The sequence below is a fragment of the Notothenia rossii genome (genome assembly GCF_949606895.1).
Source record: "Notothenia rossii genome assembly, chromosome: 4".
Classification (NCBI taxonomy): domain Eukaryota; kingdom Metazoa; phylum Chordata; class Actinopteri; order Perciformes; family Nototheniidae; genus Notothenia; species Notothenia rossii.
This window is the reverse complement of record NC_136902.1, coordinates 19329422-19355945: the sequence shown is the minus strand read 5'-3', so window position 1 is coordinate 19355945 and position 26524 is coordinate 19329422. Positions and strand designations below refer to the sequence as shown.

At 40.2% G+C, this 26524-nt stretch overlaps 5 protein-coding genes across 7 annotated transcripts in view; 3 read left to right on the top strand and 2 right to left on the bottom strand.

Moving 5' to 3' along the window:
- lgr6 (leucine-rich repeat containing G protein-coupled receptor 6) overlaps positions 1-10319 on the top strand; it is a 37443-nt gene extending 27124 nt beyond the window's left edge. Inside the window, exons 5-18 of the mRNA XM_079678164.1 lie at positions 446-661; positions 794-865; positions 3011-3079; positions 3506-3577; positions 3714-3785; positions 4115-4183; positions 4631-4702; positions 4992-5057; positions 5173-5244; positions 5714-5785; positions 6295-6420; positions 7117-7271; positions 7889-7969; positions 8091-10319. Of these exons, the coding sequence (XP_079534290.1) occupies positions 446-661; positions 794-865; positions 3011-3079; positions 3506-3577; positions 3714-3785; positions 4115-4183; positions 4631-4702; positions 4992-5057; positions 5173-5244; positions 5714-5785; positions 6295-6420; positions 7117-7271; positions 7889-7969; positions 8091-9346 (2470 nt within the window). The 3' untranslated portion in view covers positions 9347-10319. The remainder of the gene's footprint in view (positions 1-445; positions 662-793; positions 866-3010; positions 3080-3505; positions 3578-3713; positions 3786-4114; positions 4184-4630; positions 4703-4991; positions 5058-5172; positions 5245-5713; positions 5786-6294; positions 6421-7116; positions 7272-7888; positions 7970-8090) is intronic.
- Positions 10320-10468: 149 nt separating this feature from the next.
- Positions 10469-13860, bottom strand: ube2t (ubiquitin-conjugating enzyme E2T (putative)). The gene is made up of 7 exons (XM_079678169.1): positions 13707-13860; positions 13329-13438; positions 12092-12161; positions 11878-11983; positions 11675-11773; positions 11177-11260; positions 10469-10770 (listed from the first exon to the last, which is right to left on the bottom strand). Exons 2-7 carry the CDS (start codon positions 13435-13437, stop codon positions 10654-10656), a joined length of 585 nt encoding a protein of 194 aa, XP_079534295.1. The 5' UTR covers position 13438; positions 13707-13860; the 3' UTR covers positions 10469-10653.
- Positions 13861-14137: 277 nt separating this feature from the next.
- On the bottom strand, positions 14138-16428 carry LOC307037352 (putative methyltransferase YdaC). 2 transcript variants are annotated; one of them, XM_079678168.1, is made up of 5 exons: positions 16111-16153; positions 15791-15879; positions 14935-15199; positions 14562-14742; positions 14138-14415 (listed from the first exon to the last, which is right to left on the bottom strand). In XM_079678168.1, the coding sequence occupies exons 3-5, from the start codon at positions 15187-15189 to the stop codon at positions 14219-14221; spliced, it is 633 nt and encodes a 210-aa protein (XP_079534294.1). In that variant the 5' UTR covers positions 15190-15199; positions 15791-15879; positions 16111-16153; the 3' UTR covers positions 14138-14218. The 2 variants fall into 2 exon arrangements, with proteins under 2 accessions (XP_079534294.1, XP_079534293.1); XM_079678167.1 differs by lacking the exon at positions 15791-15879 and having other exon boundaries at positions 16111-16428.
- Positions 16429-16529: 101 nt separating this feature from the next.
- etv7 (ETS variant transcription factor 7) lies at positions 16530-20766 on the top strand. 2 transcript variants are annotated; one of them, XM_079678165.1, is made up of 9 exons: positions 16531-16759; positions 17040-17187; positions 17309-17473; positions 17560-17730; positions 18538-18618; positions 18744-18884; positions 19534-19676; positions 19814-19914; positions 20006-20766. In XM_079678165.1, exons 1-9 carry the CDS (start codon positions 16727-16729, stop codon positions 20169-20171), a joined length of 1149 nt encoding a protein of 382 aa, XP_079534291.1. In that variant the 5' UTR covers positions 16531-16726; the 3' UTR covers positions 20172-20766. The 2 variants fall into 2 exon arrangements, with proteins under 2 accessions (XP_079534292.1, XP_079534291.1); XM_079678166.1 differs by lacking the exon at positions 18538-18618 and having other exon boundaries at positions 16530-16759.
- Positions 20767-22342: 1576 nt separating this feature from the next.
- On the top strand, positions 22343-26103 carry pnpla1 (patatin-like phospholipase domain containing 1). Its single transcript, XM_079678665.1, has 9 exons — positions 22343-22658; positions 22741-22973; positions 23056-23121; positions 23206-23418; positions 23721-23781; positions 23865-24107; positions 24402-24519; positions 24918-25016; positions 25173-26103. Exons 1-9 carry the CDS (start codon positions 22451-22453, stop codon positions 25387-25389), a joined length of 1458 nt encoding a protein of 485 aa, XP_079534791.1. The 5' UTR covers positions 22343-22450; the 3' UTR covers positions 25390-26103.
- Positions 26104-26524: the final 421 nt, after the last annotated feature.

Below are 26524 nucleotides of genomic sequence, written 5' to 3'. Positions count from 1 at the left end.
CTGAAGATGTGCCTACGACTGTTCCCCCCTCCATCTATCATTACAATTTCCAGGCATGGAGGAAAGTCTGCGTTACGCAACAGTGATAAAATGAGGTGGAATAAAACAGGCCCGTTACAGCAGTTCCTACACACTTAATATGCATTTTTTCTCATCTTACATTTCATACATGCCTGTACAGGTGGAGCTAGACGTACGTAGCTTATTTAGCATGGGAATAAATAATAAAGAGGAGCTTCTAAGATGCCGCAGCAAAGATGAAAGAAGGAGAATGAAAGATGTCTAATTCTCCTAATAACCTTCCTGGAAGCCAAAGTGTTTCAATGCCATGACACATAAACACTAATCCTTGATAAGCACAGTCAGCTACACATGCACAAACGCAAACATACAGTACTTAGACTTGGTGATTATCTTGCTAAGCTCGGTTTCCTTCACCCTGCAGGCGTCTTGATGCTAACCTGTTGTCTGAGGTTCCGGCTGGGGCCTTTAGAGGGGTCCGCTCCTTGAGACACCTGTGGTTGGACGACAACTCCCTCACAGAGATCCCGGTGACGGCCCTAGACTCTTTGCCCTCCCTGCAGGCCATGACCCTGGCCCTCAACCAGATCACACATATCCCAGATTATGCATTCACCAACCTCTCCGCCCTTGTCGTACTGTGAGTTGACTAAAAGTTCTCCTGAGTTTCTGCATATTTGTTTCTTTGAGGGCAGTGATGATTGTAGTGTCAAAACGTTTTTTGAGAAAGTGATTTCTGATTTCTAGTTAAATACTTGTGTCTTTTTTCCAGGCATCTCCATAACAACCAGATCCGGAGTATGGATGCGAGGTGTTTTGAAGGTTTACACAGTCTGGAGACACTGTGAGTATCTCCCGCACACATAATCACAGACACTTGCATGCATGTGCACATCTTTTTGGACATACAGTACATGATGATTGCAAGTTTAATTTAAGATATTTTCACAGAAACATATACACTTACCCACACCACTGAAGTGTGTGGGTAAGTGTACTGGTCCAAGTGAGTCCATATTTTGTTTACCCAATGTTGGCCTCGTGATGACAATGTATCAACATTAACTATGCATAGTCATATTTCCTAAAAGCACATTGCCTTAGAATAAGTAAGACATATAAAGAACTCCCTGTGAAATAACTTCAAAAAGTTCCTATAACCAATTGATATCAGATTCTGTCTAACTACAGCCGTTTTCCATTGCGTTTGGTGTTACTTGGAACACCTAGAGTTAATGTGTTTTTATAAATCCTTTGTACCAAGCGTGCCAATAAAAAATTAAGGGGAGCGCAAAATAATAGTCATAATGATTAATGTCCCAGTAATTTTAGCAGGTGCTAGAAGGTTTTATCAAAACCACAACCAACAGATGAATGACAGGAATGTGAAGATGAAAAGTTCCTTTGATTACATTAAAGTATCATCAACAGATTCCTCTGTGTTTTGTTAAAGTAATTGCTTAGCAGCGCGGAAGTCAAATTTGGCTCAGTATGGCTACAGGAGAGTTGTTTGATTATACGTGCCGTAGCTTCGATAACTAAATCCTAACCACAGACCAATATGGAAACCGCTGGAAACTGACAGCCATATATACTGTAGGAGGTGGAGAAAGAAAGCAAGAGAAACGGAGACAGTTAAACTGTGTCTGCAAAATTCGTGTAGGTCTGAAGAAAACACAGTTTTTGGCATGCTGCTTAACAACCTGTTGAAGTGTAAAAAATGATACGTTCCTTTTTTATGAGCATGTGTGTGGGCACCTGCCTGTGTGTGTGTGTGTGTGTGTGTGTGTGTGTGTGTGTGTGTGTGTGTGTGTGTGTGTGTGTGTGTGTGTGTGTGTGTGTGTGTGTGTGTGTGTGTGTGTGTGTGTGTGTGTGTGTGTGTGTGCAGATAAGCAAGTACTTTTGCCTGTGCCCTCACAGGCGGCCAGCTTAACACTCAACTTAAAAGCCATTATCCAAGCTGGGAATTGAGAGGGAACAGGGTGCAAGTCAGGAGAGCCATGCTTTAGGGGATGAAGGGAAACTGGAGAATGAGAAAAAGACGAATGGAGTTCTCTTGACCAGAATAGTGTGTGTTAAAGTGTTTGGGCCGTCAGCGGCGAGAGACAGATGATTCAGCAGGATAAGATGACAGGTGTCATTGACTTGGGGATTGCACTGGTATGAGGGGTTAATCTTTCACAGCAGCCTCGCTTATGAGAAATACGAGAGACCATCTGCATCACTACAACCCTCCCCAACCCCTAGTGTGTATTATAAAATCATTACTACGAGGAGCCGTCCAGGGGACTGCTGGAAAACAAAACAGCATATGCAAACAAGCCAGAGCAGAAAAAGACAGACAAACATTTCGCAAACATACCCTAGAACTTGGGGGAAAACAAACATGCATATCTAGAAGTATTTCATCAAAGCCTTTTTTTCTGTCTTATACTTGAAGAGAATGAAAACAAATCCAGGAAAATGGCTTAGTTCCTTTAGATATCCTTTGACCTCGATGGCTAAGAATCTTCAAAGACGCATACCGAGGCACATGTCTTAATATGGCAATTAATATGTATGCACAAACATGCACACACACTTTTCCCATGTATACAAGTACAAATAAAGCAAATACTTATATACTGTACACACAAGTTACATGGGAAAACCCCTTTTCCTGCCACCTGCGTATGCACTGTCAACTATATTGTAGCTAATGTTGTTTTGATACAGCGTTTCCTTGGAAACTAATCAGACACAGACCTAGATAATTAGGTCAGAGCAGCAAAGGTCAAAGGTCAAATCCAAACTTCACACTCCACAGCTGTCGGCCTCATATAGTGGAGAGGAAATAGCTGCACTTACATATGTAATCAGGCACACTTTACGACAAATGGAAATAAAATCATCATATATGGTTGAATCTTTATTACAGAGAAAAAAATCTCCATCAAGCCTTTTAACATATTACATAATCATAACTGTTTACTACACTGTTTCCCCTCAGGGATTTAAACTACAATGATCTGCAGGAGTTTCCTGTGGCCATCCGGACTCTGAGTAAGCTTCAGGAACTGTGAGTACACACATACACAAAAACACACCTGCCTGACATGACTATCATGGTTGCGTTATCCAAAGTAATCCCGTTAAGTGATTTTAATGTGGCACTCGGATACAATCTCTCTCGCCCTAAGCAGGTGCTGGCTACACACCCACGCACCCGCTTGCCTGCACATACACACGCACGCACGCACACACACACCATGTTTTCCCCTCAGCTTCAGCAGATGTTCGGCGACTTGCAAATGTGACACAGATACAGCATATGTGTGCGTGTTTACATCTCATTTATCCAACAAAAAAAATTCAGCTGTGCAATGGCAGGTGCAACATGACATATGACCTGCCTCTTGCTCCTCCAAACACACACACACACACACACACAACAAATCAGAAACATATTGATAAACTGTCTAACTGTATGTTTTTATATTTGCAGGGGCTTCCATAACAACAATATCAAAGCCATCCCTGAGAGGGCCTTTGTGGGAAATCCTCAACTCCAAACCATGTGAGTTTAATGATTAAATGTGCACACATTGTATTAGATAAACTAAGAATTGCAATATTGTTAACACCATGTGTACAGTACAACTCACTCCTGAACAAATTAATCAGCATGTCCAAATAAATTTTCTTTTTTGCAGTCATTTCTATGAGAATCCCATCCAGTTTGTGGGAAAATCCGCTTTCCAGTTCTTACCTAAATTGCACACACTGTGAGTATGTGGTCAGTAGGAACCATTCCAGTGAGTTAGCCCAAACACTGTTTAAATCATCCTCTGTCCCTAGCAGCGAGAGTTGAGTGGACATGTGTAATGGCCTACTGAATGATGTTGTGTTAGCGTATGGCTGTGCTCAGTGCTGATGTGGTAAGAAAGAGTGTGTTGTAAGAACATGTTGAATGGTGTGACTTATGATGTCTTGTAAGACAGCCAAAACAGCATGTGTTGATGTTGGAGGAAAAGTTTGATGGCTGAAATGAGCTGTGAGAGAGAGAGTGAGAGGGAGGGAGTTTTTCTGACACTTTTTTTCCCTGCTGCTGCAGTTCCCTTAACGGGGCAACCCAGATTCAAGAGTTTCCCGATTTGAAAGGAACCACCAGCCTGGAAATATTGTGAGTGTCTCTTTTAACCGAATAATCCCCACCCCCCCCCCCCCCACACACACACACACAGTATTATTTTCTCAATTGGTCCACGCCACATACTACAGCAAAGGATGGGTGAGGTACTGATCTTGAGGACAGAGACACAATCCTGGGAGTAGAAAAAAAACACGACAAAAAAAAGAGTGTTGAGAGATAAAGTCAAAGCCATCTTTAGGGATCAAGGATGAACAGGAGACGAAAAAGAGAGGATATATGTGTTTAAAGATTATAGGAAAGAACGAGACAGCCCAAGACACTCAGATAAAGAAGGGGTAAGCTAGCTATGCCAGGCAGTGACAGGTTTGGCGAATCTACACAGCTTTCTGTCTGACCAAGTTAGACTCACAGGACTGGGGGAAGCTTTCGCTTGCTTGCACTTCAACAATGATCAGAGGTTTCTCCTTTTCTCTATAGGACGCTGACTCGGGCCGGTCTATCAGCTCTCCCTCTGGATCTATGTGAGCAGCTGCCTCGCCTCCGAGTGCTGTGAGTACACATACACAGTAGGGGGGGGGTTGAGTGCAAGGTTCAACTGATACACAAAACTCAACTGTGGAGAGTTGTGCCCCCAGGCAATCATTTGTACAATCACTGTGCTATGAAATTCAATCACCTCCCGAATTTTTTTTTTTTATTGTCGTGCTATATCGCCTTGCTCACAGAATCGACTGTTCACTCAAATAATCCTGTAGACCACGTAATTTCCCACGCTATAAATCCACAGCTGGTGACTGTGTTTATATGTTCCTTGTGTGTGCTTTTTGTGTTGTTGTAGGGAGCTGTCCTACAACCAGATCGAGGATCTGCCCAGCTTTCACCACTGCTCTGCACTGCAAGAGATGTGAGTTTAACGCCAAACAAGTATACACTCTCTTATGCATCAAAGTCGACAGTCCTATGTTTCGTTGCCCACTTTGCATTGTTTCAATGTATGTTTGTATATTTTTTCTCAACAGAGGGCTGCAGCATAACCAAATCAGAAGGATAGAGTCAAGTACCTTCCAGCAGCTCACGTCCCTAAGAGCAATGTAAGTAAAGCTTGTTGTAACCTCTCCAACACATCGCAAACCTCACCCATTCATCGTCTCTTTCAGGAATTCACAACCGTGGTCAGATCAGGACCCCGCCAAGGGGTTGGAAGATATATCTATCGGATGATTAATAGGATAGAAGAGATGGAAAACAAAACATAATTCTTCTACACAAGATGTTCCTCATAGCTTTTTGGTAGTGTTAACTATTTTATAGATATATCCAAATAAAACTATCTGTGGAGGCAAATCCTTCATAGTATGATTAAATGTACCAAGTAGAGTCTTTGGTGCCTTTTAGGGGGCTATATATAAGCCAACAAGGTTAGGAAGCATGTGTCAAGATCAAACTATGTAGACTTATTACCTATTACTGACATCTAGTGGTGATCAGTATCCAACATTCAATGTTTTATTCCAATTCCTTTCCGTCTGTTTCTCTTATATGGATTTACATTTCTGTCAGTGATCTAAGCTGGAATATGATCGAGTGGATCCACCTGGATGCCTTTGTCTCGCTTCACTCTTTGATCAAACTGTGAGTATACACAGATATATGACTATCAACAAGAATGTTTTTTCCTTTCATTTGTACATTCAGCAGCTTCCCTTAATCTCCAAACGCTTGCTGGATTTGTGCATCTTTAATTAAAGTTAAGCTGGATGTCAGAGGCTTCGCCTTATACAAACACTCCACTCTTGACTGTTGTCTTTGGCTGAGTCTACAGAGAACACTGATATGCATTTATTGTTTGAAAACCCCTCTGTGTGGCCAGGAGATTCATCTTAGGTCATGCCAATACAAACTGCTTCATTGTGTGAAGACTGATTAAAGTATGCGTAGCTAAACAAGCAGATCGACTACATCTGACAGGAAGTGTTATCTGGAGGAAATTTGATAGAGCCTTGTCTGAACAGTTTAACATTTCTAAGAGACAAGGACTTTTTGTTACGAAGGATGACTCTCTGTAATATATGTAATGAAAACACACTTTGTAAAAGGCCTGATCTGATACCCAACCTGTACTTTTTCTTTCTCAATTTCAGGGACCTGACTGAGAATCGCCTGAGCTCAGTACCTGTTGCAGGTTTGGGAGGTCTCACCCATCTCAAGCTAAGAGGCAACACAGAGTTATACGAGGCCTTTAGTCCTGATTACTTCCCCCGTATGAGGTAAAAACACACCATCAAGCCCCTGTTATTCTCTCTTACGTAATGTTTCTAAATTCTTACATGTATTTTGGTTTTTCATCAACAACTTACATAAGATGATAACATACCCAGGTGTATAACCTGTGGCTATACAGAACAATGCACCACTTCCCATCCCTTTAATTATCCTAGCTCTCACAATTTTTTATTAACACCTTTTATTTACCAAGAGCAGCCAAGGTTGACAATTAACTTAATCACACGTTTTTCCTGCAAGTTATTCCTGAGCAGATCTTCAACAATGAGGAAGCATTTGTAGTCAGCAAGTTAATTCTTGTTGAAAATATGCCCCGAAGGCCTGGAAAGCAGCAGTGAAAATGAAGAGAACTTTTCAAGGAAATAGGAGCGGGCAGGCGATCAAGTGGCAATGTCAGCATTTGTAGAACATTGTCCAAAACAGAACTCCTGGCAGAGACATTTCAAAAGCAATGCAAAGTAAATGTTTGCATACAGCCATCCACAACGTAAATTGATTAAGACAACTGACAAATTCACCTTATTTTCCCTAGATTATGGGTTCATATGAACTCAGAAACAGAGTTATAAGCACTTAAGGTTGCTTTCAAATTTTAATGTAGGTCTTCATGCATGTGTAAGTTGTTTACAGTTGTGTAAGTTGTTTCTCCTGGTCAATACTGTTCCATCTATTTGTTACAGGGTAATAGAGATGCCTTATGCCTACCAGTGCTGTGTGTACGGATCCTGTGATAGCTACAAGCCGGCGAGCCAGTGGGACACAGAGCAGAGCAACACTGACGAGGACCTACACAAGCGTACAGTAGCCATGTACCCTATGCACGCCGACACACACTGTAAGAAAGCACGCAATTACATTATCTGTGCAAACATATGTGCAGTATAACACACATGGTACACACTTGGAATGGGGGTAAAGTAATAGACAGAAATCTGAGCCCCATATGTCTCTGCTCATTGCCGAATTATTGACACAAGCCCACTTTAAACATGTCAGAGCCTGGCTGAAACCGCAGCTACCTGGCAGCTGAAACACACTTACAGTCGAATGTTGACCCTTCAACGCATTCCTGTGGTAGGAATAAAATATAAGCACCAATAAACCAACATTACATTTAAATTAAAACCATTAAACTTACACCATTAAAGCTGAAAATAAACAATGCTGGGTGTCCCAGCAGATACAAAAACAAAACCACGGCATGTTACTGATAAAGAGGTATCAACCTTTAATTCATGGGCCAAATGAAAAAAGAAAAACTATCCGATCAAATATCAGGCTGGTGCCAATTTTCCTCGATTAATATGTTTTACTTCATTGCAAAATAATGTTAATGCTTTACGCCCTGAAGCCAATGCCACACACTATGTAAAATGAATTAACTTTTTATACATATACATGGAGAAAAAGCTGTCACGAAATCTTGCACAAGCTAACAATGCTTTATTCCAGATGATCCTGACCTGGAGGAGTTCCAAATGGAAATAGAGGAATCCAAACTACAGACCAGTGTTCAATGCACACCAACTCCAGGTACAATTGCAGTAATGATAATTAATTTCTCATCAATCGGCCTTCAGATTGTTTTGTCCCAACAACAGTGTAAGGACATTAAGCCATGCTTATCTACAGCTGATGATTTTTGTGTTTGCAGGTCCTTTCCGACCCTGCGACTCTCTGTTGGGCAGCTGGCTGGTTCGTGTGGGCTTGTGGTCGATCTCTTTGGTGTCTCTTCTTGGGAACTCCCTCCTGCTCCTCTCCCTCTTTGGCTCATCCGGCTACCTCTCACCTCTCCGCTTCACTGTGGCCTGCATGGGTGCTTCCAACCTGCTGACGGGTGTGTGTACATGCACCCTGGCCCTAGTGGACGCTCTAACCCTGGGAGAGTTTGGTCACCACGGTGCCCGCTGGGAGGGGGGTCCTGGTTGTCAGGCGACAGGATGGGTCTGGGTGTTTGCGTCTGAAGCAAGTGTGTTGCTGCTGACTCTGGCAGCTGTTCAGTGTGGTGTGAGCGTGACATGTGCCCGTGCCTATGGAAAGTCCCCATCCCTTGGGAGTGTGCGCACATGTGCACTATTCTGCCTCACTCTCTCCCTCACCCTTGCTTCTCTCCCACTGGTAGGAGTTGGGGAGTACGGGTCGTCACCTTTCTGCCTTCCCTCGCCCCTGCCACCAACATCCTCTCGACTCCAGTCCTCCCTGGGCTTTCCCTTATCCCTCATAATGATGAACACCTTGTGCCTGCTTATCGTCACAGGCTCATACATCCGCCTATACTGGGAGTTACTGAGGGGAGAATGTGACGGTCTGTGGGACTGCGCTATGATCAAACATGTTGCCTGGCTAATATTCACAAATGGCCTTCTCTATGTACCAGTAGCGTTTCTCTCCCTTTGCTCCCTCCTGGGTCTACTCTCTCTGGGTGAGGAGGTGTTAAAATCTGTTCTACTGCTTCTCCAGCCCCTGCCTGCTTGCCTCAACCCCCTCCTCTTCCTCCTTTTCACACGAGACCAGTCCCAGTTTTTCTTCTGGCCTCATCCTAAAGCACGTCCACAGCTACGTCGGGACCGCACCATGGACTCCCTTGTTTCTGTGGCGACGGAGAAGAGTTCCTGCTCCGATTCGTCAACACAGGTGTCACATGCAGATTCTGACGCCCTTTATAGTGGGGGGTCCACTCTCCAACCCCGACTGGATGCAATCAGGTTTTCCTACTGCTCCTCTACTTCCACCGTTCCTCTCATCCCTTGTCAGATACCCCCTCCCACAGCCAGGGATAGAGACAGGGTGACAGGAAGAGGGAGCCAGAATGATGATGAATGTCTGAAGAGTTTGGATCAAGAGACGATTCATAACACTTGTCCTCTGTATCACTCCACCACAACTCCCTCCCTCACCTCTCATCCATGAGCCTCCATGCTAGCGGTCTGAATAGCTGGGACACTAAAGACACTAAAGGACCTTCATCAAGCAATCCGCAAGCATCTCAGAATGAATCCCCACAGAGAGACTACTAGAGAGAAGTCTATAAGAACACTACAAAGTGCATCTTAAAATGGAGAGTGTCACTAAAAGTTCCCTGAGACATTTAAAGGAAATACCACAATACATCACGTCTGAAAACAAAAAGACTATTTCAGACGGTACCCAGTGGACTGCATCAGACATGAACTTGCATGAGAAAAAGAAGTTCAAATGTTAACTTCAAAGAAATTCTAAGCATCAGACAAATCAATGGTTTAGCCAGGGGGGAATAAAGGTAGAACCAGTAGAATTTTAAGTGTACATGTTTATACTGGAATGTGATTATGTGACATGCAGCTTAGAGGTTACAGATGGTTCGGTTGTATTCCAAGTGGTTATGTTATTTGTTTGTTATAAAATATAAGTTCTATCCTATTGCTAAGTCTGTTTCAAAGAAAGGGAGTCATTATCAGACACACCAGGACATTTTTACCAGAGTAAGCTAACAATTCAAGGAATGTTATTATCAGATATATTTCTTTGCATCTATGTGGTAGCTGTCAGAGAATGTTGAAACAAAACAGATTGCAGTTTCATCTGGTTTACAATATTCTGTCTCATATATGCAAATAGGAGAAATGCAGTTATACAGACTGAATGGGATGTAGCTATCTTTCAACAGACATTAGAGTAGGCTAGCAATATGTACATACAATGTAACTACCTCTGAACTAGCATGGTATTGACTCACTACAGCCTTAAGATGTTTGTCTTCTTTTTTATATGATGAACAGCAAATATATAATTTTATATATTAAGAAATAAATTCTTAGTTTGTAAAAAAAACTTGCTATTTAGGATGTACATACTTTGTATACAACTGGTAAGCATATGTTTTAATAAAATTATTATCTTCATACTTTTTATGCCATCACTAGTCTGCTTATGCTACCACTGTGAAACACACCTCCATTCCCCAAGAGGCCAAGCTTTTCATGTATCAAAATTAATTGCAACAGTTAGTGTTCAAACTCAACTTTAATATCATAAATCGAACAAATACATATACAAATTATACATATAAATATGTGGGTATTTCTGGATTTAGAAAAAGGAATGCATACATAGTAACAGGAAGTAGGAATAAGCACTAAATATAATATTTAAAATCATACCCTTTAAAAGGTCGACAGGTATGAGGCTTGGTGGCTCTTGAAAAGAGAGATCTTTGACTTTAACAAGCAAGATGCAAACTACACACAGGTTTTCTTTGTGGGCTCCTCTGCTTCCAGATGGGAAGTGAAAGCCTCTCTTTTGCGGGATGAAGCTTTATGACCTGGAGTATTTTCTTTGTTGCCCTCTTCAACTCCCTGAACAAAGACCGAGATAAAAACTAATGAGTCAATGACAGAACAGTACATATATTGCGCCTTCACATCCAAAAGCTGAGAATTTTGAAATATTGAAGTCGCATTTGAATATAAATCAAACAGTCGGCATCTATTTGTTACAAGTAAATATTAAGTTAGCAGGTAACACTCTTTCGAGGTACTACAGCACCACCTTGTGAGTAAAATATACCACTACAAAGAGCTAATTCAATGGGACAGTTCCTTGCTGTCTGAGCAAGAGCCAATCATCATGTCAACCACTAAGTATAATGGAGCATACACACAAGCTCAGTGTATAATGAAATACATTAAGCTGGATAATTATTTCAATCATGAACAACATTAAATATGTTACAACTTCTTCACCCAAACCAGAGAGACTTACCATGTTCTTCTGAACAGCGTGTTCTCGTGTCCACTTTCTGGCCTTCTCCTTAAACAGCTGTTTGTTGTATTTGAACTCTGATGACTGCATTCAAAACATGTAAATGTCTTTTTACTTGTATATACGGCGGGGATACACCATTGAATTACATTTCAAATGCCATTTTCAGGCCGTAAGAGGTTTTCTGTGAAAAGATGTAAAAGTGGATCGGACTAAACAAAACAAGATGTTTCGGGATTTTAAAACGTTGGGCTTGTTTTGAAAATGCATACTGGAAAGAGTATTTAATCATTTCCAGGAGCAAGTTTGAAGTATAGTGTTATATAGTTCTTAGCCATTGTTATGTCCACATTTATTTTTAAGTCTATTGATATATACATATTTATATAAGAATATTCACACAAAAAATAAAACCACCACAATATTATTACTTGGAAAAAGGTATGGTATTGTAAAGGTTATTTGATAATTGGGAATGCAAGATTATGTGGGACCTACTATATCAGCCATGAGTGGGTCATCTGGATTGGGCTCGGCCATAAGCAGCTGAATGGAGGAGAGGACTGTGGAGATGTTCAGAGATGGCCTCCAAGCACCCTGAATAATAATACAAATGTATAAAAAATTGACAGCAGACAAACAAAACCAGATGATACAAATGAATCAAAACCAACTTTTTTTTTAAATTAATCCGTTATTACCTTTGGTGGTAGTTTCAGGGCATCATGACAGATACGCCCTGAGTTGTCAATGTTGGGGTGGTAGATTGGAGTCAAGAAACGCATTTTAGGAGGCTCAAATGGATACCTACGAGAGGAAAACCGCAGGTAAGTCTTATAAACTGCATTAAGTGTTTTACAATGTAGAAATGGTAGAGAGAACATATATCAATGTTAAGACTTCGAGATAATATACCTTTCTGGGACCTTGATCTCCAAAGTGAAGAGCCCACCTTCATACGGGGTCTCTGTTCCACCCACTATCTCTGTAAACCAGTGGAAGAACAAAACAGAAGATCAGCTAGATAGAACAAATATTCAGGTCATCATAAATACTGTAGGTGGTATAATGCTGAGGACAAATGAAGTATTCAGCTTAGAATTGTAGAGGCTAGTTTCGATCCTAACTAACAATTGTTCAAACCTTCCGCAATAAGTTATCAAAAAAAGAAATGAAATGTATCATATTTAATTTATTAAAACAATATTCACTCTCCTTTAATATGCATTTGACACTTTGTCCAACAAATCCCTCTGATGGATATACATCTTTCTTTATACGTGACCTTATCTTGGTTTTACTATGAAACACACCTATTCTGCTAAATTCATACTGTCTCTCTTTAATTCAAAGCAATCACAGAATGAATATAGAATTGGCTTTTTTAAGATAAACTAGTTTCCACAATCTTAAACCATGTAGGTTAATAAATACTGCAACTGTATCCTCATATCTCCACAACGTAGGTAATGCATACGTTTGAAAACAATACAGTAGCCTATAGTGAGTTTTAGTTCAAAGATAGTTCGTTGTTAGTTAGTTTTATATAACACTTCAATGGGTTAAGACCACGGGTGTCCAAACTACGCCCCAGGGGCCAAATGCTAATTCAAAAAGTATAATGAAATATGAAACTTCTGCTTATCTTATACTTCTTAAATATACATGTTCAAATATATTACACAGTATTCATGTGTTAATAAGCCCAATTTTCAAATAAATTCAGTCAATTAAAGTTGAAAACATTTTCTAACAAATCTAAGTTGATAAGAAAAAAGCTCAATAACAAATTAAAAATATAAATAACAACCTTGAAATATAACTTTCATATTTTCTCTAATTATAAGCAATCTGAAGCTTCAGTTTTAAGGACTGAGCTGCCAACACTTTTTGTAACAAAATAAATGAAACACTATGGAGAGATGTGATGTAGGCTGTTTTGTTCTTAAAGCATTTTCAAATATCAAGAATAATTTACCTACATTTGATTGATTGTTCCAACTTATAACTGAACTTATGAGGCAATATACCTCACTTCTAGGGAGTGGCCCAGCCATTCGTAGGTTTTTCTGCCCGTGGTGAAAAAAGTTTGGACACCCCTGGTTAAGACATTGTTGATTTTACATTATCGTGTGTGTTCTCCTGTACTTACGAGCCCGCAGGTCGTCTATCTGTTCCTCCGTCTGCCAGCATGTTATCCCGGGAGGAGGCTCGGTGCTCAGCATCTGAAGTTCTCGCTTCAAACGGGAAGCCTTCTGCATTCTGCATCACAACACATAGACAGTGGCAATATTGGCCTTTGGTTTTAACCAACGATCGTTGGTGTTCAATCATTACTGATATGGATGTAGTTAAATTAACAGTTTACGTTTCTTATTTCAACGTTATCTAGGTTAGATGAGCTCCAAGCTAACACTAGCTAAGCTTAATTATTTGATTAGGGACCACCTTAGAACATTTGCGAGTCCAACAACAACGCCAAAGTTAAAATAGTATATGGTTAACTTGATCTTAAATTAAAACCACTTACTTTTCGAACGATTTGACAGTTGTCACCACTTTACAGACGCTGTTGGAGCTCAACTTTTAACTTCATAACACCGTGCAGAGGACCTGCGCTGTTTTGGATTTCCCTCTCCAACTTCTTCTTCTTCTTCTTCCGTTGAATATGTGCACCCAGCCGAGCACCATCGCCACCTACTGTTCATTTTCTAATGTTGTCTTCAGTTACAAGTCTGGACCATGGTCTGGACATGATTTTTTAAAATCATATATTGTAGAAGGTTAAGAAAATAGAGACAGACAACTTCATCTTTTCCTACACTTTTACTCTAAACACTGTATGTTACCATAGTAACACACTAACATTATCAGTTGTGAGTGTGAAGGTAAACCATCACAGAAAAAGCAATGTAAGATAAAAGCCTGTTTTTAACCACAGATAATGGTGAATTATGTCGATAGTGTCCGCTCGTTTTTATTTAATTGCAATCACTTTGACATCCAACTCATTCAGTTATAGATACAATTGATTATCTCATCTCATTTTGAGGCAGTGGCATAGATAGCCTGAAAAGTAATGTGTTTGTGCTGTTTGTCTTCCATTCTGACATCAGTGAAGCCAGAGTCACTCAGAGCTGTCATGTAGGCATCCGGGCGCCAGTTCTCCCCTGGCATTACTCGCTTTGCTGCAAAAGCAGCAACACTTGACAGTTTCATCCCAGTCACCATCAGGCCTCCTGTTTGGGTTCAAGAGTGATGAAAGAATGACTGTACAGGAAAGCACTATAACAACAGCCATATTGCTCGGAAAGTTACAACTTGTCGGATAACATATCTGCCTTGAAAATAAAGTCTGTGTTATGGTTACAAAGTTATGTCTTACCTGGTTTCATTACCCGGTGAATCTCTGTGGCTCCCTTTTTGAGGTCAGGCCAGAAGTAGTAGCAGTTGCAATGGAATACTCTATCTACAGTGCTGTCTACCAGAGGCATTGCTGCTACATCACAATGGTGTAGGGTCACTTTCCCACTGGCCACAAGCTCCTTCATCAGCTCGCTTGCCATCTGTAAGAAAAAAAAAAGAGATATCCTTCAATTAAAAAATGTGTAAACCCCCCACTTCAAATACAAAAATGGCCCAAACTAGAAGCTTAGGGTTTTCTCGTATGTTTTCTGCCTTCTGGCCAAGACTTCAAACAGAAACAGACTTAATTGATTTAAATACTTTATTCCATAATGTCAGTATTCATTCCTGACCTGATGCATGTACGCTGAGTAATCCAGCCCTATAAGATGTCCTGTGGGCGCTGTGAGCAGTTTGGCTGCTGACTGCAGACCTAGACCCGGGCCGTGACCCAGCTCCAGCACTGTGTCTTCAGGTTGGATCCCTGATATCTGCACAACACTCTCTTCAAGAGCACGGTTGCGTACTGTGAGCAACTTACTGACCAGCCATCCTGCCACTGATCGTGTAGGGTGGCCCAACTGTTTTCCCAGTTTTTCCGCAAACATCGCTGGAGAACTGTGACAGCAGACACATTTTTATACAGGTGGATACAAGACTATTTCAAAAATGTACAAACACAAAATAAAATGTAAATCATTCTTACTAGTATATAGCAAACCCACAAATTACAAATCTTTACTATTTTAAGCACTGGTCTTTTATTAGTGAGGGGGTTGTACTGTTAGAGGTATAGTGGAATCGTGGCATTACTTTTTTTTAATCAAACATAAGTGCCACTTTTTATATATTTTTGACCTTTGTGTGACACCTGAACAACCAGATTCTTCAAAACTTGTAGATTTTCTGTCAGATGTTCAGGTAACCAGCAGACAGGGCAGGTATTATAAGGATTAGCTACACTAAGAACAATTTGAAACCGTTTATAGTGCACATTTGAATTGCACTTGCATTACTTTCAATTATTGCATTAAATACATGCATTGTGACTGTATAATTTGAGTGGGGGGTTGTGAAACGTAGGCTCTATCATTATAATTAATAATATTATTATTAAAGCAATAACATATAGCCTATTAATGAAAAAAAGATTGGCCAAAATACTTTATATTGGCTTTCATTTTCAACACTTTCATAAGGTTTACTCACTGTAGCCATCCACCTGTCTACCTTTCCAATCCTCCCTCCAGTCAGAGGGACTTTTATTCGGACACAGGGCACGACCCATGTCATGTTTCCTGAGGGATTTCCACTTTGATATTCATTATCATGTTTTCACTGTATACAGTAGCCTACTTAGTCGATGGTAACGTAGGACTATGTTTGATAGCCTCGGTGCATATGTTCTCTGTTCGGAGGCGTCCCATTACAGTGAACTTGTCTCCAGAACATGTCAAGTCTCAACATAGACAACATAGTGAGTGCATTAAATTGGTATTGAGTGTTACTCGGGGGATTAAACACCTTACCTAGTTCGTCGTCTAGTGTTATCCTGTAACCAGTCTGCTCCTGTAAACTCAACGCTGGTCTTTCCTTTGGTTTGGTTTCCTTTAAGCCAGTAAGAGGAGGAGCCTGAAGGACTTTCTGCTTTAAGTAATAGGCGCGTACGGCTCTGTGTACTGCAGTCTGTCATAAATGTATCCACATTTATTCTCACCTCTTGCCATTTAACTTACATTCCGAACACAATGATCCTTCATGCTATATTTAATGCGTGAAAGCAATGTGAAAGCTATGTGCTTAAACTATATGACATTATTTATACATTGCTCCAATAAATATGCTGCTAGATCGCTCAAGTGCAATGTTGTTGGAAATGTCCTCCGCTGTTGCTTCCTCCAATCAGATTTGTAACACACCCATGACAAGGATTGTGTGTTCCTTTCGTTTTCATTTCCCGGAAGGGTCGAATGTGAAAAAAGTGGAGTTTTATTTTTTCGAAAGTTACATCCTGTGATTTCTTTATTTAATATGGAGTTCGTGGACATCTGACATGCAGTTTGTTCCATTTTTCGGACGAGTTACATCAGCGCTTATTAAGGACTAGTGTAATTGTTTACAGTCGAACAGATAAAGGACATTTCCATGGAGAACTTTCCCCCGTCACCTTTGGTCAAGGTAAGTTGAGGTCACAGAAGCGTTATGTTGTCTTTATAAAGCAGAGATATAAACAGAGCTTTTATAGGATTGAGAGTTTTACATTTTTTATTCTATGGCCAACTCTCATTGTTAAGGCTACTGCAAATGTAACATTTGGGTGAAATGTTTTAAATCTCTCTACATTGTTGTTTCTTTAATGCATTATAAAACATTATCAAATTATCTGCATTCTTGTTTCTATACCACCACTGATTGGAGTTTAAGTGTTCTTATGGCAATGTGTGTTGATATTTTGCAGCTAGAAAACAGAGCAAACACTCCTCCATCCATAATGCCCGGAAGGCAAGTCAACATTCCTCTCAGTGTGCATCACTCCCCCCCTAAACAGCTTCCCTTGCACAGCCCTCCCATACAGGAAGACCTTTGGCATCTACCTGGACGTCTGCGTAAGTCAAACACTATTACCTTAAAGATACAACTCCAGCATCAGCAAAAGTAGACGTATCTGCCTGTACCATAAACGCCTCTGTAACATTGTGCTTTTAATGATGTGAATCTGTTTTTTAGGAATAAACCCATCCCTGTGGGACAAGGAGGACGTTGGCCACTGGCTCCATTGGGCTCAGAGGGAGTACTCACTGCGGAGGCCTGAGAAGGGACGCTTTGAGATGAACGGTCGTGCCCTCTGCCTGCTCACCAAGGAGGACTTCAGACGCCGCTGCCCCAGCTCAGGTAGAAATGAGTGTGCATGCAGAAAGAGAGTATGCCGACTAGTTTTACCCCTGTGTTTTCATACGGACCTGCTTCCTTTTTTACAGGTGATGTTCTGTATGAGATTCTACAGTATGTAAAACAGCAAAGGAGGAGTGTTGTCAGTGACCGCCAAAATTCATCTCCTTCCCCGGCAACTGGACGCAACCAGAGCCCAGTTAGCTGCCTGATACCATCGCAGATTGTCCAAGAGCACCGGCCTCCCACAGTCAGCCAAGGTCAGCAATGTCTAGAAATAAACTTTAAAACGTATTATTCACAGGAAAGATATGGACAGCAAAAGGTCAGATTGTCATGTACTGTCTGCGGAGTGCATGGCAGAACAGACACGTCCTGTTCATACAAACACATAGTTGATTGTTGGAGTTGTTGGTGTATCAAATCAAACTCATTTATCCTGGTTAGATTGTCAAAGTGATTATTTCCTCCTTAACACATGCAGGAATTAGTACTGTTTTTTCCCTATACTTGTTGGGCCCTTGACATTTTATTCTCAAACTTTGAAGTTCAAACCTTACCCCTGTGTCTAATAGTCTAGATGTTAAGAGGTCCCCTTGTCATGTGATGTTAGAGTATGTTGTTGAATTAACTGAACTGCGTATTATATTGTGTTATGCAGCTGCACACATCAGAGAAGTGTAGGTATTGTGAAATATCTAAAGTTTTACACACACATTGTACTACTAGTGCCTCAAAACTGCATTCTGTTGTTGAGTAAATGTACTTACACCAATACTGCTTAAGGCATGTATGCGTCACTAGTGGAATACTAATGCACTGTCTCACAAACAAGGTGCTTTCCATTAAAGGAAGCTGGACGTGTGCCAAAAGGTGTGTTGTGTTATATTACAACTCCAGAATATAAAATAATGTCTTTGTTCATCAATGTTTCTACAACATGTTTGTGTTGTGCATTGCTGTACACATATTTAAGCTGTTGTAAAGTCACTTTTGCTTTCAGTTAAGCTTTTGTCACAGTTCCTCATATTTCTCTCTCAGAGTTTCCTTCTCTTTCGCCACTGCAGTTTCGGCAGCTGCTGTGCCAACTGTGATCCGCCAGCCACCCTTGATCGTTTACACACACCCTGCTCCACTCACATCTACCAGTGTGTATAATTTATAACAATCTCAGAAAGACAATGCCCAGCAGATGTCATCATTTGCTGTGATATCTGATTGTGTGTCTCTCCCTCTTTGTTGCTCTCTCTATCTTTCCTTCTCTCTCTCTTAGATGGATCAGCAGCTGTCTCTGCATTGCCCCCCAACCAAGTTCAGAGTCCTGTCCCATTAGAGACTGCCAAGGAGCCGCTCAATCTGTCCAGTCGGGAGAAGCAAAGGAGCTCAGTGTACCCCGCCAATGGCCGCATCCCAGGTATATTACTTATTAACAATTGCATAGTATTTACTCTACAAATATATAAACATATGTGTTTTGTATGTTTTAAAGGTGCACATATATGCAACAAAAAATGAACTATTATCTAAAACTGCCATACGTATATTCTGACCACTAGAGGGCAGACAAACTCCAAGACACAAGTCTGAAACAGGTTTTCAGGGCAACATCAGCACGGATTATGTGTGTTCTTCCTTGTAGGAGTCCACTATTAAGCTGTAACATTGTTCATTAGCTACATATTCTTCTTTAGCTACATCTCTATGCCTATATGTGTGTATGAGGGGCGAGCAAAGAGCAACACAGACTAGAAACCCAAAACAATAAACTATGTGTTAGTCTGAGCTGGAAAATGCTTCAGACTGGGACAATTAGTCCAGTTAAATGTTATTCTTCAGTTCAATTTTATTCTCCTATTTCAAAAATGTTGCTTAGCCTTAGTGACACGCTCCCCCATGTACAGTATGCACCTGACAACAGATGCCTACATGCTTAGATATGAACACTGCTTTACAGTTGTACTTTAAAATGAATCTTTTCTTTTTTGGCTTCTTGAAAATACCCATAATAAAAGCATTATACATTTTGGCAGCATTTGTCTTATTACTGTCTTAATCATGGCCAGAGTGCAGACTGCTGTGGGACTATGTGTATAAGCTGCTGTGTGATGACCGATACCAAGAATACATCCGATGGGAAGACCACGACAGCCTTGTGTTTAGGGTGGTTGATCCCAATGGACTGGCTCGTCTCTGGGGAAACCACAAGGTGAGCACTGCTCTGTTTCTTTTATCTTACAGGGAATTTCAAAAATGGTCTAAAGACAAAAAATTAAAGACAGGGGACATGGGTCATAATTAATTTAGTCACATGGGCCCTTGATGATGTGTGATCTCTTATTACAGAACCGAGACAATATGACCTATGAGAAAATGTCCAGGGCTTTGCGGCACTACTACAAGCTCAACATCATCAAAAAGGAACGGGGACAAAAACTTCTCTTCAGGTCTCCGTCGAATTCTGTTTGTCTCGTTCCCTTTCTGTATTCTCCCAAAACAAAACACACACATTATTGCCTTTTATCTGCCTCCCTTCAGGTTTCTGAAACTCCCACATGACACAAAGAAACTACAAGTTGACCCAGTTGAGTCCCCTGAAAGCACTTCACCTCAGGAGACAGCAGACAGCAGTCCAACGCAAGAGTTCAGTGAGGACCATTTTGAGGTTTCACCTGATCGTGCTTCTCCGCAGCATCCTCCATAGAAAATGAACCATGGATTAAATGTCCTAAATACAATAAAAAAACACAGTGATTACATAATGCAATGGACACTTGTGTTCCGAAAACAACCTTTGCATCTACAAGTTTAACAAAATGCACTGTTAGGTGTATTTATAGAGGAGTTTTTTAACTATGATATTGCTTTCTATTTTTCTGTGAATCAATGTACATAACTGTGATCAATATGGACACTAATTGAAAAGGAAAACTGTGAAATAAATCACTTCAATATTCGACCGGACAAATATTCATCAGCTGAGATTTTTGAGGTTTGCTCAACACAGTCTAAAGACGAACTCATTTTAAAATATAATTTAAGTCTTGCAATATGTGATGGAAATTGCTGTCGTATTCAGTTTGTTTCAGACTGTTATTCAATTAAAGGTTTAAACAGGGTAGAGTTTTTTTTGTGCTGCAGGTAAAATGCCAGTTAATACAGTACACTAGTTCATTGTACGATTAGTTTTATTATTCAACCTAAAGACAGTGCATTTGTGAAGTTTAAAATTGTGTTGAGCCTATTGGTTCGTAATTGTAAATGTTTTCCTGCTTGAATAAATATTCTGTTAAGCATTTTTTTATATACTATGGTAACTGTTACTGAAGCTCAGGGGTTTAGCACAAGTGATTTCTTATTTGGACATACAAAGTATGACTTATTTTGCAAGCTGCATATTTGACAAAACCCCCACAAAAATCACTGTATATGTAAGGGTGTTTATACTTAAGCTATTGTGAAGGAGCAGGGTACACAAAAACAAGGAGGGCAGGTAAAGAATGAAAAATATGGGGATTAATTAACCAAAAAAATATATCGTTTTTAGGATGGGAAACAAAATTATTTAAGAGGAAGGGGTTAATTAGTTATAATATAAACAGATATACTGTACTCTTATGTCTAAACTATAAAAAAGAGGTGACATGTTGGGTTTTCTTCTGCCCAAGAGCCACTGCCTTCTTCTCCAGACTGCAGGCATTTATAACAACGCTGGCCAGTCCATAGTTGAGTGCAGTGGAGAAAATACTTTTGTCTACTTAAAGATGGGTGTCTTAGGAGAAGTGGCTTCTTTAGGGGAATGGCACAGTCCAATTAACGAGACGCATCTACATAGGCAGGTGTTGTTCAGCAGCTCAGCCTTTTGGCAGGAGCAAGGTGATTTTCAAAACACTGACAACATAGGGGTTAACACAACACACAATTACGCAATCAATCTAGAAAAATAAGGTTGGTTAAAAATGTGTTTAGAATAGTGTCTGTGTATGTATGATGTTAAACTGAAATAAGCTTAACCTTTAGGATGTGTGATTGGTTGTGATGCTTGTAAGCCTTCACAGCTATGCAAGGCAGGTGTAGTGGCATTACACAACATTAGTTTATTAGCTTTCTTGCCTCGCGTCATTTCACCTATACATTCAATATGTGGTCCCTTCTCTTTGGTTGAGTCTCTTACCAAACTTATTGATTGAAACTCCTGGCTGTAAAATGTCCTCAAAGATATGCCTCCTAAAGCCATATAACTGTTGTTAGTCAGTGTTTCCAGTGCAGTAGGGCCCCCCAATGTTAAAGTTGTTTTTTGTTGAAGGAGAGACAATGTGAGGCTGGAGTTCAGTTTTGGTCTATTTAAAATGAGACAAACAAACAGAAAGGTCAGAAATGCAAGGCAGTCCCTCGAACATAGTGTCTTTAGCTAAATGAGGGCAGGAGATTCTGTAGAGTTGTGCAGATCTGAGCTGAAGTTTTGCTGCTCGATTTTCAGAATGAATTATAGTGCTTTATTTAGTTTAGTGTGATAGCAAAACACATTTTCGAACTTGATGTCTTACAATAGTGCCTTAGTGTTCCTTTAGAAAACCATAACTGTGAAATCCTCAAAAACGGTTTTCCTAAAAAATTCAAAAGTACATAAAAGAAAGGACTTGTTTGAAAATTATTTTTTATATAATTGTTCTTCTTTGGATTTTTTTTTTAGTCATTCGGTATTGCCAAACATGTTTATTTGTTAACTTCTCGGAAATGAAACAGACAAAAAGCCATTGAGAGAGCATTATGCACTGTATATCACATGGGCTTGACCAATATGGTATGTCTAATTTGGATTGGTTTTAAGACACTGATCCTGAAACAGTCCCCACTCTCCACTGGATTCCCGCTATAACTCAGTCTACAACAAAAGAACAAAATCCATATTTGCTTGAGCATTAATACTTTTCAGATTAATGATTTAAAACATTTCATTTGACAGTTTAAAGCCTTTGGAAAATGGCTCCAGGAATTTCAAGTTATCATTTTAGTGAAAATCCTCTTTCAATTTCCTTCTCTGGATCTGGATTCATGGCTACCTACCAGTTAGGGGTTGCCGAATGCTTCCTAAATAATGCACCGTGGATACTGCGCACGGCGCCTTTTGTCCTGGGTGCCTCTGCTGGGTCTCTGGTGGCAGCTGCTGTAGTCTGTGAAATGAGCATGAGTAAGTCACTTTGTCCTTTTTTTTAAATCTACCTCTGTTGCATATATTCACTGTTTCTGAATTTAAGTCTTCAATTTTCCAGTAACTATTCGGGATGAGATGCTGCATTTTGCCGAACAAATGCAGTCTTTTACACTTGGGCCATTTAACCCTTCAATTAATGTTTCCCACTGGTTGGAGAGTATTTTACACAAGCATCTTCCTTCTGATGCCCACCAAATGGCCAACGGGCGTCTCTCTGTGTCTATGACACGCCTGTCTGATGGCAAGCACATTCTCACGTCTGATTTCCAGTCCAAAGAAGATGTAGTGCAGGTGAGTTAGCATCCTAATGTTTAAAACAAAACCTAAGCAGGTTAGAAGCAATGTAATTTGAACCATGTCTATTTATCTGTAGGCTTTGCTATGCAGCTGCTTCGTGCCTGTTTACTGCGGTATGCTGCCTCCATCCTTCAGAGGAGTAGTGAGTATTGAATGGCCTTATCACAATTTCATAATAAGCACATTCTGCTGGTGTGAATAATAATTGATGTGATCTTTTTTATAGTATTATTTGGACGGGGGCTTCAGTGAAATGCAACCAGTGCTGGAAGCACCCCACAGTGAGACCTTGACTGTGTGTCCATTCTCCGGAGAGATAGACATCTGTCCCACCGACACACCTTGCAGTTGGGACATGGTGGTGAGTGGCAGCACCTTGAAGATCAACACGGCTAACGGTTCCAGGATCGTGAATGCTCTCTACCCCATGGCTCTAAAGGTAAGACCCCTTTCAAAATATGGAACAATAAATGAAAGTGAACTTCTATTATGATTCGGTTTTAATTTAATATTCTTTGGAAGATGATCAATTGTTTTTGTGCTACAAATTGACACTATGAAAGACCCCTGATGTGTCAAACTAAATGTTTAAGTGAATCCCTTCCAATAATCCCTGTCTAGGTTGGATGAGCCTTTACTACCCACATGTTGATGAATCATTTTGAATGAATAGCGCCTCCATTGTGAAAAACATTTCTAAAAGTATCCGTTAAAACATAGAATTGTGTTTCTGCACTTTAGACTCTGGAACAGGCCTACCACAGCGGCTACAAGGATGCTATTAATTTCCTTCAAAGCCATAGTAAGTCAACTTTATCTACAGATAAAAACATGCAGATTTAAACATGTTTACACACAATCAATCTATTATTCCCTTGTATGCAGATCATGGCCGATATTTGATGATCCACAAATTATCTCAAGGAATACTTGACTGTAACCAAACAAAAACGTGTATGAATCTGGAGACAGATACAGAGGAAGAGAAGGAGATACAAGTGGAAAAGCAGACTGCTACACTGACATCTTTTACAACCAAGCGACCCAAGCAGAAAGTCAGCTCTACTAAACATGAACTAACTGGAGAGAATAAAGAGCCTTCTCTCCATGTTGACATGAAAAAGAAAGGTATGTCTGGTGTACACACTTGTACTAAACTGACAATGATTTACAGACTGCTCTGTTGTTCAGATGTAAATACATTGTTCATTTAAATTACCTGTCCACAATTGGTCAACAAATGTCTGTAAAAACTGATTTCAGCAATCGGTTAACTACATTTAGCATAACAGATTCCCCCCCCCCCCCCCCCCCCCACTTGATTTGTAAGTTACAGTATGTCTTGATTCGTAATATGAAAATGAATGCTGAAACAAATGTAGAAATTGTTATACCAATTATTTGTGAAAACTTGTGTTACAGTTCTGCCTCGCAACGTAGTGACCTATCACAACAAATTTGGACTCCCTGCAAAAATCTTCTCCAACCTGATCCTCCCTCTGATGCTGTTGTTTCACACACTACTTGAGAGTAGACACAGGTAATAAAAATACAGAATGTTAACATAGTTGTTTCGGTCTGTCTTCATTAATTATGCAATGCTAAGTTAAGTCTACTGGCTGGAGCTTCATACTTAGCTTACAAATATAAGAGTACGATCAATCTTTTCATCAGGCAAGTAATATATATTTCAAATATTAAGGATTCATTTGAGACAGATCTAGAGGAATCCATCCATTTAAACCAACAAATCATGACCAATCTAACTTATGTCATACTAAACCCTGGAAAGTCTATTGACCATGGAATCATTCAGGTCATGGTTACTGCATGTTGTGTTAGTTATACATTTAAATACAGACACAACTATCAATTTAGCAATTTAAGAAAATATGGTGTGCAGTTATTCATTGAGTCTTGTCACTCTCTCTCCCCCAGGCTTGAGTTTTGGTTCTGGGCTTGGCATGGCCTGAGGCACTTTACTATATTCTCTTTCAATATATGCATAGGCACCCTCAAGAAGAACATAAAGGACCGGTAAGATTGCATCCTGGAATCATTGCTCTTGTAGTGTTAACTGCTTTCTGAAAGTCCTCCTTTTGGGATTAGTGGTTGCATATTGTATATTTTCTTTTCTTTGTAACATCTCATGTCTGACCCGACTTAATTTGGACTGGACTTGTCTCTTTTTAGACTTGACCCCCCCATCCTGCTGTTGCAGTGGCTGATAGCACTTCCATACGAGGCTCCCAAAAAGCAGAGGCCCGCTGCACCTCGATGGAAGTTTCTCTCTTCTGCCCATGGAGAAAATGTTGGCGTGGGAGATGAAAAAGATGGTTCATCCCAGAAACATAAACAAGACATCAAAATGACGGTTCATCCCAGAAACATAAACAAGACATCAAAATGACGGTTGATGTAATTTAAACACTGTATTATTTTTAACTCTGGTCATGTGCATTTATTTTTAATAGTAATGTTATGCTGTACACCAATTTAATTCTTATCTTCTAAATATTCCTATGCTATACCTATTGAAAATAATTATCAACATTGGTTAATCTCTGAAATAAAAATGCGTACATAATATTTATGTTTTTTAAGCCTACAGGGATTTCTGATACCAAAACAAAAAAGTTCACTGCTATTGGAACAATGGTTAGTGATTCATCAGCTGATTTATGTAAAACAGTATTCACTTGTACTCATTTATGAGTAATATAGCGTCCAAGTGCAACGTCCCAAACTAAACCATTTGCTGCTAGAAAGAATTTAGCTCCAAGGCACTTGTATCAAGTGTTACTAATTTAAATTCCCTTGAGAGGCGACAAACAGTCCTGTGATGTGATGTTTGAACACTGCCCTCTTTCACTACTCGCCCCTTTTGAGCGTAAATATATTATACCTTATAACTGCTGTTCATTGATATGATGTTAGGCATCAGGGGCCTCTAGCATCTCCTCATTGATTTTTTAAAAGTTGTTGCAGGAAAATGCTATAATTCTGACAAATGCCGCCAATGTCAGGCGCCAGTATGTGCTCCGTTGTAACCAACATCAAACTGCTTTTGGAATCATGTAGACTGCAATTAATAAATGGGACTACTCCTATTCCTCTTGTACAATGTGTTTGTTATCTTTGTCAACTATGTGTTGCAGTGACCCTAATCAAAAGTTGAACTATGGGAAACCTTTGTTAATCAGTCAAGGCCATCACTGAGGTTAAAGGTCCTATGTCATGGCCATTTATACTGATCATAATTCCATTGTTGAGGTCTACTAGAATAGATTTATACTATGGAATTAAACGGCTTGTTGGAGCTCCTGCCCCCCCCCTCCCTGTGAGCCCAGTGGCCGTCTGCGAGACAGCGAGACACAGCGAAACCCAGCCCGAAACCAGCCCGAGCACACACACACACACCCGCAGCCTCGTCGCATCCCGCCGTCTCAGGCTGAGAAATCGGCGGAGCTGCAGCTGAGAAAAGATTGAGTGTGTGTGTGTGTGTGTGTGAGGAATTCCGTGGATTGGTAACGTAACGGCTCCGC

Coding starts and splice junctions, on each gene's coding strand:
- ube2t (XM_079678169.1), bottom strand. CDS start 13,437: ATGCAGAAGGCTTCCCGTTTGAAGCGAGAACTTCAGATGCTGAGCACC. Junction 11,774..11,877: donor CCCTGAAACTACCACCAAAG/GTAATAACGGAT, acceptor ATTATTATTCAG/GGTGCTTGGAGGCCATCTCT. Junction 11,261..11,674: donor ACCCACTCATGGCTGATATA/GTAGGTCCCACA, acceptor TTTTGAATGCAG/TCATCAGAGTTCAAATACAA.
- pnpla1 (XM_079678665.1), top strand. CDS start 22,451: ATGGCTCCAGGAATTTCAAGTTATCATTTTAGTGAAAATCCTCTTTCA. Junction 22,974..23,055: donor CCAAAGAAGATGTAGTGCAG/GTGAGTTAGCAT, acceptor ATTTATCTGTAG/GCTTTGCTATGCAGCTGCTT. Junction 23,419..23,720: donor TCTACCCCATGGCTCTAAAG/GTAAGACCCCTT, acceptor TCTGCACTTTAG/ACTCTGGAACAGGCCTACCA.
- etv7 (XM_079678165.1), top strand. CDS start 16,727: ATGGAGAACTTTCCCCCGTCACCTTTGGTCAAG. Junction 16,760..17,039: donor CCCCGTCACCTTTGGTCAAG/GTAAGTTGAGGT, acceptor GATATTTTGCAG/CTAGAAAACAGAGCAAACAC. Junction 19,677..19,813: donor GTCTCTGGGGAAACCACAAG/GTGAGCACTGCT, acceptor CTCTTATTACAG/AACCGAGACAATATGACCTA.
- LOC307037352 (XM_079678167.1), bottom strand. CDS start 16,274: ATGACAGACTGCAGTACACAGAGCCGTACGCGCCTATTACTTAAAGCA. Junction 14,743..14,934: donor ACTCAGCGTACATGCATCAG/GTCAGGAATGAA, acceptor TTTTTCTTACAG/ATGGCAAGCGAGCTGATGAA. Junction 14,416..14,561: donor TCACCGGGTAATGAAACCAG/GTAAGACATAAC, acceptor GAACCCAAACAG/GAGGCCTGATGGTGACTGGG.